Source organism: Phycomyces blakesleeanus, assembly GCF_001638985.1.
Source record: "Phycomyces blakesleeanus NRRL 1555(-) unplaced genomic scaffold PHYBLscaffold_35, whole genome shotgun sequence".
Lineage (NCBI taxonomy): Eukaryota > Fungi > Mucoromycota > Mucoromycetes > Mucorales > Phycomycetaceae > Phycomyces > Phycomyces blakesleeanus.
In genome coordinates, this window is record NW_017265165.1 from 64,367 (window position 1) to 76,794 (window position 12,428).

Below are 12,428 nucleotides of genomic sequence, written 5' to 3' on the forward strand. Positions count from 1 at the left end.
AGCAAGAAAGAATAGTGCTTAATAAAAATTCCACTTTAGAATCAAGGAGATTACAGTATGGTAAAAAAAAATGTGATTTTAGTAAGAGATTTTTGCAAGATATTCCGGGATCTAAGGTGTGTTTTAAAGGTAGTACGTCTGTTAATGATCATTGGGAATAAAAAGTATGAATGCACATAAAATGAAATATAGTAAAATAAAGTTATATAATAGAAATCTGTTTTTATATCAGTCCTGTGCCGGGCTTGGGAAAATTCGTCGGGTCCGGCGTGAAACTGCGATATTTTCGAACTTACGAATTCATTTTATTTTTAATAGCAGTGATATTTAAACTGAGGAAGCAAGAACAACTTTTCTCTCTGCGTGACCCGTAGCTCTTTGTCCTTCAACTATGCTCCCACGATCACTTTTCTCTGCGTCGTCCTTGAGACCAGGGACCAGCCATAGTCAAACTAGTGAGAACAATAAATATAATACAACAACAAAAAAATATTTTATTAAAAGCAAATAATATTTTGAGATCGTCCCACAACCGTTGCATCCACTTCTGCCAGGATAGACGATCCAACGCATGACCAAGACCCTGTTGAAGATTCCACTTCTTCCTCAGAAAGTGATCAAGAAGATACATCCATTGTGACCAATTCAATTTCTACGGACATGGTTTCTGGTACCCCTCCTACATCATGTCAAGGAGAATTGCAAGATTTATTGCTCAAAGTACTTAAGAAAATAATATATTCAAGTATATACTGTAATTCTAAATCTTTTTTCACTGTCTTTATAGCTCCAGAGGCAACAAACAAAACAGTTTACATACATTGAAAAGGCTAAAACGTTGAATAAAGAAATTCAAAAAACCAGTCGACAGATTGCACGTGTTACTAGATTAATGGTAGACCATGCAGCTCATGCACAACAACCATTAATTTACCAAGCAGAAGCAGGTCCATCTAGTCCACAGCCAGCACTCAACCATTCGTGTGCTCACCTCCCAAGACAATCAAAAGTAACTCCAAACCTACATCTTCGACAGTCTACGAAGGCTTCCTCCTCCTCCTCCTCAGTTACTACACACAAAAGACCTTTACCGCAAGGAAGCGAAGGACACAGGTCCCCAAGACGACTTCGTTCCAACTCTACAATTCCGGAGCATATTATGCCTCCGCTCTCAATGGTAAAATAATAATGCCAATACATATTTTTAACATTGCATAAAGTAGTTAAGTATATATATATATGTATATAAAAAAAACCTTGTGCTTTTGTGTGTACGTACATTAGCCGCCTCCAGTACCATACGAATCCGTGGAATGGGAACCGGCAGCATCTGATAAATGCGATCTTTACTTGCGCCGTAGCCAAGCATCAGATGGATCTAGCTTAGCCAAAAAACCTCGAAGTATATTGTTCGGTCAACCTGGTCCAAATGAATCAGATGCTATGGAAAATCTTATGCTTATGACTTCTCTAGACGGGTAAAACAAATCAAAGTTTCTGTATTTATTTATCTTTAAAGAGACAATTCGCTAACACTTGCATAATTTAACACTAAAAAAATAACAGTGACCTTCAGTTCTGGTAAGTTTCCTATATGGTCGTCGTTTGAAGGTCAAATCTCAAAGGTTTCTTTTCTCTCTTTCTCTAACGCTCTTCGGGAAAAATAGGGATTCATCTACACGACGGTAAAGTAGTAGCAGTAGCAGTAGATGTAGCTGTAGCTGTAGTAGATATATATATTCTTTTATGTAAAATGGGTTTTTATTTAAACATCATTATTGATATATTTGCCTACAGAAACATCAAAACTCTTGAAAAAGATCGATTTTTTCAGTCATGGATTGAAGATATCTGCTGGGTTACACCTTCTACTCTTGCTACCTGCCCAGCACCGCGAAGAGATAAGCTTATTATACCAGATGATAATGAGACGGTCTCACTTGTTCACATTAAATCTGTCACCGATGTAAGAAACTTATTACCTACAAAATCTATTATATTGTATATCTTACTTTTCTGTGCGGATTATTATTTAATTATCTAGACTTCAGTAGATGGAAGAGTACAAAAACTGAGTGAATTTCCTCACGAAAAGGGATTCTCGGTAATATCACCCATTGATCTTAGCCATGCAAACACTTCCGCCTATGAACGCGCTACTTTCATTACTGGTAGTTACGATAAGTCTTTAGTAAGATATAAAAAAAAAGTTAAATGCATTTTGCTGATTTTTGAATCAACAGTTCATCTGGGATATGAGGCGTGAAGGCGAAAACGATGACTTCGAACTTGAAGCTACACACAATGTTCCTATTAAGCACACATCCCATCCACAAACATTGTGTTTTAGTAAATATCATAACCGCTTGTTTTCTGGGGGAGCCGATGAAAAATTTATTACCTTTGATGCCCAAGCTCAAAGGACTATATCAGAACTCAAATTTCCAAGCAGGGTAAGGAAGAATAAGTATACTGATAAAGTAACATACTGGCATCATTATTTTAAAAGAAAAAATGAAAGCACAAGATAGACTAACCTTGTAATTATGTTTGTACTTGTCGGATATATACTGTATAGGTCAACAATATTATCCAGAGTCCTATATCTCCAGACTTGCTTATAATCAGGTAAATAGAATGATTGTATGTTGTAGACATTATAATAACACATCATAAAATATGATTGCAGTCTGTCCACTAGGAATGATCAATTTTCTCTGTATGATCAGCGTTGTAGTGAACCAGATCCTGTTGTATTGAGATTTGGTCACCAAGAAACAGTAAATGTATCGCGTTATGTTAGTCCTGACTGGAATTCAAACGGCCACATGATAGTGTGTGGTAGCCAAACAGAACCAAAAATTCACTTTTGGTAATTATAAAAAGAAAGAGAAAAGAAATTGCTCTATGTAATGGTATCCACGATATACCTTTGCTTATTATGATAATATTTGTGTTCTCTCTTATTTATTTTAGGGATCTTCGCTACAATGGTGCTGCTCGCGGCCCTTGCTTTAGCTTTGAGACTATGGGTAAGCTATGCACTAATTATGAACCGCCTAGGATATACATATAAAACATTTGTGATATTAATGATGAATTATTTACACTAATAGGAAAATCCAAGATTCTGAAGTCCATGTTTTTGCCCAAACGTAACACTGTTTTGTCTGTATCGTCTACACACATTATAACATGGACTGATTATACAGTCCAGCCAGATTCAATCATAAAAACATTCTGAACGTACACAATTCAATGTTTTCCTTTAGTATATCTTAACGATTATACATTCCAAATTATTTCTGCCCTATTGAGTGAAAATTATAAAAGCCCAAAGTTTATCATACAAAATATACATTGTGCTATAATAATGAGTATGTAAAAGGTTAAATCGAAAGTGAACAATCATTCTTTTTGTTGTTTAAAGAAAAATATCTGCAAATAATTTGTGGAATATATATATAAATACATAAATATATTTATATGTAATGAAGATCAGACAGTAGACCTCCTATTATACTATAAATGATCAAGTAAACCATAGTAGTAATAGACTAGCCATATTCTACCTGCTTCTACCTCTTCTCTATATACCCATTCTTGACTGTGTTTATTATCTTGATAACGCTCTGTGCTAAATAATTACAAGATTTGTCATTACACAATGAGGTAAATTTTCGAATCACACATTTACTGTGAGAGCATTTACACAACACCTTTTGGTGGTGGAAATAGCAATAGAGTCATTTTTAAATCTATCGATATCTCCATGAATATTTGTCTGAAACTTTTCAAACAAGCACTGACCGCCATAAATTAGCTTTATAGACAGCTTTACTAATAGAAAAAAAACCTAAAATGCTTGATTTGTTTTAGGTGTATGTCTTGAAGGAACTTTGGGATCAAGCATCCTTGACTGGTGTAAATATCGAAATTGGCATTTTTCATCCCTCGATATCTCCACTAATATTGATCTGTTTTTGGTCAAATAAGCACTGGGTATCATGGATCGATTTGGTCAACACCTTTACTTAGTAGCAAAAAACACAAAGTTTTGATTTTTTTTTAGGTGTATACCCTGAGGGAAATTTTGGATCTAACATGTTTGCGTGGTGTAAATATCCAAAATCTTATTAGTAAATTGTTTTTTAGAGTGAAAAAATGGGATATTTTGCTTATTATTTGAGAAATCAATGTCAAACAACGTCTAAATGATGGATCTTAATGTACTCCACCAGGTTGCTAATATATACAAAGTAGCTTGACTTAACCAATCCAGATTTATAGCTGAATTTCAAGATTTGATTTGCCATTTTGATCACAATTCCCTTTTTTTATTACATTTTTCATTTCACCAGTAAATTCCATAATGTTCAATGTGCATTTATATCATATAAACCAACCTAACCAGTCTTTGAACGATCCAAACACTATCATAGCCTCCAATTGACACACAATACGATCTCGAAGCTCATAAAAAATAGATCCTTTTATTCTGACTATCGCATATACAAATTCTTTTTATTTTTAAGATGCTTTTAAATAATTATACTTTGAGGATCTGTGAATGCTATTACTACAATATCTGATCTATTCCGTGCCTATGCGTGTTCTCTTGGATCTTTGTGCTTTGAAGGTCTGCGAATAATTTATATAATTTAACCTAAACCAACGTACCTTCCTGTAATATATAATAAACCCCGACGTTCAAACGACTTGGAGAGATCGAGGCTCAAGAAATAAAATAGCTATCAAGCGTGTAAAACAGATATTTTGGCATAGCGATTTCCTTCTAAAGGTCTTTACTAAATCCTACAAAATAAAAGCAAGCCTTTTTAAAAGACCTCTCTCTTGTGTTTTGCTGTATCTTGTATTGTTCACTATTAAAAAGTATATACGCTTTTTGGTATCATATATAAAGCTTTAGATATTATTCTTGTAACAGTCAAAACTCTATTATATTTTTAAGAAAATCAATCAGACATCGACTGTACATATATATACCAAGTACGTTCAAGAGTTTAACAACTTTTAAACGCGTGTGCCTTCTGTTTTTTACCCTAAAAACTGTCGCTTTCTACCATGAGTGGCTGTTAAAAGGATGCGCGAATCAACATCGGACGTCAGGCTGAATGAGAAAACTAGAGAATTGATCTTTAATGCGCAATGTTCTGACAAACTCATTTCTGCAAGAACATGATGAGAGTTATATATAAGCTAATGAGCTATTCGCATGAGCAGAATTGTAGTTTTTGATGGTAAATAAGGTTTCGCATCGTTGTCGCTCGTCTTTTTCTCTTTTTTGTGTCCTTTTTTGTTTACTTTTTGCTTTTTTTTTATAGTCTTTAGCTCTAGTAGTCACATGCATATGAAAATAGTCACGCATTTTTTCTCTCAGTTTTTTTTGAAGGGGCACACGTCAGCGATGAAAGGATGCAAGAGATGTATAAAGTAGATGGAAGACTCCATTCACTTTAGTTTTCTTCACTGAAAAGGAACTCGGGAAACTTAACTCCGTTAAAGTAGTTGAATTGACGATTGACGTTCTTTCAAAAAAAAAAAAAAGAGTGTGTGTGTGTTAGGTATCACCACACTCGTCTGTATTTTTTTTTTTTGGAATTGGTTTAAGTTTAGCCAAAAAGTACAATATGACTGTATTGAGGCTTTAATAATATTTTATAGAGTTAGAAATCTCGATAAAATAAGAGACATATAACGATTCTTAAAAGAAAGAAATAAAGGTGCAGCGGTTTCTATCAGAGAAAAATCCAACAATTTTTGTATCGAAAATACAAATATATGGGAATTGTATAATACAAATATACATATTTGGTCCAATAAATTAATTGAAAAAAGGACAAAGTCCTATGGTAGTCCCTGCTTAAAGCTCCGGATCATTAATATCGTCCGTGTGTGGATGTATAGAAAATACCATCAGTGTCGTGTCCCAGATATACAAATATACTATCGAGTTTATGAATATATATATAATGCACTGCTTAATCATATAAATTACTCTTCTTTCAAAAAAAATCTATTGTTATTCATAGTGTTCTTAGCTCTTGGGTCATACCTTTTCCCGCCGAAAAGATAAATAAAAAGAAACATTATGTAAAGGTGGCCAGGAGCCAAATTTCGATATTGTTTTTTTTTTGGATCGAAAAAAATCAACATTTTGATCAATATTTAAGTAATCAGTGTGAAACAGCGTTTAAATGGTAAATTGTAATGTGATTCACCAGGTTAATTACACATCTAAAAGCACTTTACTTAACAACTGTGTATCTATAGCTGATTTTCTGCCTTTAATTTACCATTTTGATTAAAAGGATCAGTGATCTTAAGGGCACGATGTTTCCGAGATGGGATCCAGCATTTCATGTTAGAGTATAACATTTCAAAGTAGTATGTTATATAGCTATTTTACTATATATAGCAGACTGTTAGGTAGCAGTATCAAGCTATATATATAAAAGTATATAATTGACATAATATTTCTATACTTAACTAGAGCCATTATTTTACCTTATATAAGAAAGGATGTGAACTTGTAGCAATTTATGAAAATTACTACAAATCCATGTCCTTTCTATCATATCGAACTTTGGCTGTAACGCATCCAGCTATAGGTTTGGGCAAGAAGCAGGTCTTAATGATCCGGGTTTTGAGCGTTGTCTCGCAGAATGTGTTGTCCGTAAAGAACACTGTTGGAATTATTGTTTTTTTTAATAAAAACAATAGATGATATGTATTCTTATTACACGACTACGGCTTACAAGGATAGACAATGCTTGTATATATCCTTGAAGGTAAAGAACAAACAAAACGTAGAAGCATCTTTTGGGTGTATGAATTTTATACTAGATGGTATGGCATTAGAGTGTATATCTTGGTTTCCATAAATTCATAGTATACTGTCATTAATAGTAGTATCAATAAAGTTTATTAACAAATAGTAATAATATGAAAGTGAAGAAAAGAAAGGGTATTTATCTATAAAAGAAGCCGGCGAACAGATCCACATTGCACTTTAACATATTCTTTTTGGTCTTGTAAGTCACTTTTACTTCTTTCACAGTGAGGTATCCGTTGCGGCCGCTCATCATTGTTGAGTATAGATGTTTGTGGCAGAACTAAGGCTAGCCTTTGTAATTTTGGTCTGTCTGTGCCAACATTTGACTTGTAAAACATCACTCTCTTAACACACAAGGTGCGTAGATGCAGAGAAGAAAGATCAAGTGATAATGCCTGGCCGTGCGACGTTGCTTCGTCAGTTCTCAAAATGAGATCCACCAAACCCAGTGTCTTAAGCTCTGTACATCTTTTAGAAAGGAAAGTAAGCTCAGAAGAATTGAGAAATCCAGCCGTGAGCACAATGGCTTGGATTGAATGTGCCGGAGCTGTAGCTTCAACGTGAAGGCGGGATACGTTTATGTACAAAGATTCAAGTGAGACACATTTGTCGAGAATTCGATCCAGGGAAAGGTGCATTCGCATTCCACGAATGGATAATACCAATAGTCTAGGACAGGTTTTAAACAGGCTGGGCAGAAGATTGGGATCATCAACATCGCCATGAATGTTTAGTTTAAGAGATTGGAGAGAACTAGAGGATTGCATAATGTCATTGAGGATAGACGGAATCTTTTGCGAGCCCCGTTGGTTGATGTAGATAGAGCACTGGATAGATTTGAGATGGACATTTGAGCGATGGAGAAGTAGAAACAGAGCATGTTGTGGTCTGTGTGTGTAAAACACACCCTCTAAAGTGAGATTGCCTAACTTTTGGAATGAACTTGGCAGAGTTTCGGGAAGTGTGATAATCTCGGTCCCCGAGTCAAATTTGGTATCATGATCAATTGTAAGCCATTGAAGTGAGCAAATGTTGGGATACTTGTATGCCCAGTAGATTAACCAATGGGGTTCGAGTGTATTGACCTCCCATGTCATACAAGTAAGACAGCGTGCTGGACTAAAACTTTGACTACGACTAATAAGCTGAATCTGTTCCGCAGAAAGTTGATCCATCCTGGCTTTTAAATATAGAGTAACCAAACGGGGTAAATTGGTGTGTAGAGCCTCGAGATCTTTCCAGCCAAAAGGAGGCGAGGATGTACCATCAGTGGACTGAATCCAAGAGAGGGAGGTGAGAGAGGAGAGAGCAGAAAGTGTATATAGGATTGTTTCTTTAGGGACTCGCAGATTGTCGGTGCACAATTCAAGCTTGGTCAAGGATCTCCAGAGAGTCCAATCCGCAAGCGTAGTATCTAAGCAGTCTGGATGAAGAGCTTCTGGTGATATACAAACGGAACGCAGTTTTGGAAAGTGATTCTGGATCCAGAAGAGTTGCTGAGGGTTTATGGAGAGAAATGGGTGGAGACATAAGGTTTGTACAGGAAGGCTCTGTTGAATTGAAGAAAGTCCACGGATTTGCTTTTTGGATCTAATGTTGAGTTGTTTCCAGAGGGCCTCTGTTGATGGCAATTTCCATGCTTGGCAGACAATAGAGCATTGATTTCTGTCTTTTGTGGAGAGGTATCCTATGATTAGAGAAATTATCTCGAACGGAAGATCTGTAACCAGCATATTGCTTTGCTTTGCTTTGTTTTGTTTTTAGATATTGAAAAAAAAGAATAAAAAATCAATAAATAAGAAAAAGAAAACCGCACTTGTATAGAAAGAGATTGACGGTGATTGAAATGAGAAGGTAATATACAGAAAATATGTGAGGGAAATTGGGATAATAAAGCAAGGGCTATGGGATATTGCTACTGGAAATGATAACTTTATTAAAACCTTAAAAAAAAACATATTAAAAAAAAAAGCAAAAATTATCTAATTTACAGTTAGTGAAGTGTGAAAAATTAAAGGGAGGAGGGAGGGCATAAAAGGATAGAAAGGCAATTGATTGGTGTGAAGACATTAGATAGAATGCTTTTGGAGTAAGAATAAGAAAAAAAGGGAGAAAACAAAAATATGCAATATAATCAGAATTTAAAGAAACAGAAGAAGAGGTATTGTAATTTGCATCTAAACAACAAAGAAAAAATGTGCAGGACACAAGGTACAGGGAACAAGAATTGAGAATAGCTAAAAGCAATTAATTGAAGCAAGATTCCTTGGAAGTGTATACAAGCAAGTTGTTCTTTCCATACATTTAAATAAGGAAATTAAAAGTTGTCTAGAATTCCGCCCAAAAAGACTGTTGTTATATTAGACAAAAGGAGTATTCGAAAGGACTTTAATAGGAATTGAGGCGAAGATTTCTAACTCAAAGAAAACATTAAGCAAGTGTATTGGAGTGTATTGGAGTGTATTGGAATGTAGCTGGTAGATATAACATAAACTTTATGTAGAGTTTCTCCCCAGTTTTCTGTTCTGTCGTCTAGAGACTCTATCTCTGGTACCCTGTCAAGAGCTGTAAAGGTTTTGTCCAAATTTGACTGTAGTTCTTATTTCCCTACTCTAGCCCAGGGATACCTCAAGTCTCCTAAAAAGCACAAAGTAAAATAAAAAGAACTGCTTTCTATTAAGATAGTCACTGACCACAGTTTCCTACCTTACCCCCTGTAGACGTTGCGATAATTTATGCGATTTAGGTCAAATCTGCGTCTTCCATCTACGGACAGACCACTTCGGTCCGAACCGGAAAGAAGTCCCATCATTCTACAATGGATACAGAAATAAAAATCAGAATTATTTCAACACCTTGGTTTTTGAATTTAACTTTTTAACATTTACCTCTTTTTAATCTTGAAAAACACAGTCCGGCTAAAACATTCCCTTCTCCTCCGATGGCAAAGCTATTTATCCCTTCAAATAAATAAATTAATAAATTAATAAATAAAAATACCTTTTCTTATATAGTGTGACAATAATAGGTCAGGGTTATTTATATAGCGTTTACATTAGTATTACCATTCGTTGATTCTTCCTCTTCTTTTTCTTCTTCTTTTTCTACTTCTTTTACTTCTTTCACTACCACTCCAGTTGCCAAGACTTTTATACACTTTCTTATTTACTATTGACAATGAGTGAGCGTGAACAAGCCTTAGCTGCACACGTTTTGGAATCCATCCAGAAAGAACTTTTGTTATTAAAAGGTCAAAAGTATCTTACTCAAAAAGCATACGATGAGATTTTCGCTTTGCTGCCCACCAACCTCAGTATAAAATCCACACAAAATCCAACACAAAATCATGGCTATGGATACCCACCATCTCCTCAAGCCAATAAACCTTCCGCGTCCCCATCACATCAACACCAACAACAACCACCACCACCAGCCTATGGTGCTCTTGCTTCTAACTCATTGAGCACTGCAGAGGCTTTATACGACTTCCCTGGTACTAACCCAAGAGAGCTTCCGTTGAGACAGGGCGAAATTGTCCAAGTTACTGAACACGGTAAGCAATTAAAAAAAAGGACGCAGAGAGATGATTCGAAAAGGTACTAAAGTATTCGACAGTTGACAATGACTGGTGGCGTGGATCATTGCACGGACGCACCGGCGTATTCCCACGAACATACGTTAAGCCAGTAGAGTAAGCATTAGTATTAGTATTAGTGATAAAAAGAGGTAGGGTACAATTGCCTTTGACAAAGCTAACAAACATATCTTTAATCTCTCTACCCCTCCAGGTCTGGTCGTCCCAGTCCACCCTCACCTCCTACAAAAAATAACAATTCTCATGGCGGTGGAAACTATCCATCACCCCCTCCACGTAATAACGCTCCTCCTCCACACCAACAACCACCATCTATGCCCGCTCCTGGTGGTTACAATTCTGGCTACGGTCAGGCTGCATCTTACCAAAGTGCTCCTCAGAGAAACTCCTATCAAACACCACCACCACCACCACAACAGCAACATATGGCTTATCCTGCACCTCCTGTCGCATCATCGGCCTACCCTGCACCTGTAGTACAAGCTTCCTATCCTGCGCCTCCGGAAGCATCTGCCCCTGCCCAAACAGCTGAATCGAGCGAGGGCCGAATTTCTGGATTTGCCAAGAAGTTTGGTGGCAATGTAGCCAATGCAGCAACCTGGGGTTTCGGTGCAACATGTAAGTTAAAATAAAATAAAAACACCCCAAACTATAGCCACTTTTGACTAAAATTGCCTGTGTTTTTCTTTCTTTACTAAATATAATTTTGTTATTCTTACTACTATTAACTTCTCTTTAGTGGGAAGCGAGGCGGCACATGCACTCTTCTAAGCACTGGATACGCGAGATAACCAACCAAAGCAAACACAACAAAATAATAAGGACAATACCTTTCTTTTTTCCTTTTTTTGCAATTCACTGTACCATTATTCAAATGTATCCAGTACCCACCCATCATTCGTGCATCTACAAAATAATAATTGTACAACAAATCTATACTAAATCTCTCTCTCTCTCTCCTTATTATCGCAAACCATTTTTAAGTGATCTTCTCTTTGGAAGAAGAGAATAAGAAATCCCCTCCTTTTTTTTATTATTTGAATCTTAACAAGTTCCCAAGTAGTCCATAATAGAATCAATTTTTTAAAAATAATAATAATAACACAATCAATCGATGCGATATTTAAAGTGTGCCAGAATCTACCCCAAGAGCACCAAATATGATTTTGGCACCACCAGGGGAAAAATTACATTAAATGGGAACAAGCTTGAAGACAATTTGGTTACTTGGAAGGGTTGTGAGTAATATTACTACACCAACCTCATAAAACCTCCTAGGATTTATCGAAAAAGCCGAACTTGTTGTAAAGATCATTACTAAAAAAGAACTGTCAACCTATAATGTTAGGAGCAATTTCAATTTCTTCCAGGAAAATTAAACACTGTGTATGATACGAGTCGAACAATTTACATATATATGTACTCTGTTTTTATACGGATCAAAAAGGCGGTTTATTATACAAGAATAAATCAATCGAAACATTAAAAGAGAAATCAAGATACATATTCAACGTTTAATATCTAATCTGGTAACAAGGGCTGGTTTCAATTGGCTTATATATAAAAGTATCCAGAAATTAGTAAACTCGACTCTCATTGAGTTAGAGGTTGACGAAATTTGTACTCAAACCTTCTGGCCTTGTAACTCTTTAATCTCTTTATCTTTCTTCTGCCATCTTAGATATAGACCAATATAAGAAAAACAATGTTGGCCGCTTTTGAATATAAGCTTCCTAGCTACTCTAATAGACAGATATTAAGCTTTACTCTAAAAAGCGTTTGATTTTTATGACACTCGACTAACAAAAAAATGAGAATGTAATAGGCTTTTATTTCTTTATCAAATGTCCAACATTTCTTTGATGTGAGTGTACAAGCAGAAATTTTATGTGGGTCCCATATTGTCAGACAGCAACAACTGACTGACGGTTTTTACGATTTTTGAGAGGGGTATTGAAAGGGTATGCATTATTTAAC

At 35.7% G+C, this 12,428-nt stretch overlaps 4 protein-coding genes across 4 annotated transcripts; 2 read left to right on the plus strand and 2 right to left on the minus strand.

Moving 5' to 3' along the window:
- Positions 1-391: 391 nt before the first annotated feature.
- Positions 392-3,244, plus strand: PHYBLDRAFT_152307 (hypothetical protein; the record flags this gene model as incomplete). Its single annotated transcript, XM_018432885.1, has 13 exons — positions 392-455; positions 521-720; positions 788-1,177; positions 1,285-1,478; positions 1,567-1,581; positions 1,668-1,685; positions 1,798-1,966; positions 2,045-2,191; positions 2,244-2,453; positions 2,579-2,628; positions 2,690-2,872; positions 2,977-3,032; positions 3,117-3,244. 13 exons carry the CDS (start codon positions 392-394, stop codon positions 3,242-3,244), a joined length of 1,824 nt encoding a protein of 607 aa, XP_018284541.1.
- Positions 3,245-3,947: 703 nt separating this feature from the next.
- PHYBLDRAFT_67382 (hypothetical protein) lies at positions 3,948-5,187 on the minus strand (the record flags this gene model as incomplete). The annotated part of the gene is made up of 4 exons (XM_018441787.1): positions 3,948-4,033; positions 4,407-4,498; positions 4,681-4,734; positions 5,063-5,187. 4 exons carry the CDS (start codon positions 5,185-5,187, stop codon positions 3,948-3,950), a joined length of 357 nt encoding a protein of 118 aa, XP_018284542.1.
- A 1,386-nt stretch (positions 5,188-6,573) lies between these two features.
- Positions 6,574-8,589, minus strand: PHYBLDRAFT_175051 (hypothetical protein; the record flags this gene model as incomplete). The annotated part of the gene is made up of 2 exons (XM_018437398.1): positions 6,574-6,707; positions 7,071-8,589. The coding sequence occupies 2 exons, from the start codon at positions 8,587-8,589 to the stop codon at positions 6,574-6,576; spliced, it is 1,653 nt and encodes a 550-aa protein (XP_018284543.1).
- Positions 8,590-10,324: 1,735 nt separating this feature from the next.
- Positions 10,325-10,545, plus strand: PHYBLDRAFT_95750 (hypothetical protein; the record flags this gene model as incomplete). The annotated part of the gene is made up of 2 exons (XM_018443926.1): positions 10,325-10,396; positions 10,453-10,545. Coding segments are annotated over 2 exons (165 nt in total), but the record flags the coding sequence as incomplete, so codon positions are not given.
- Between the last annotated feature and the right edge of the window lie 1,883 nt (positions 10,546-12,428).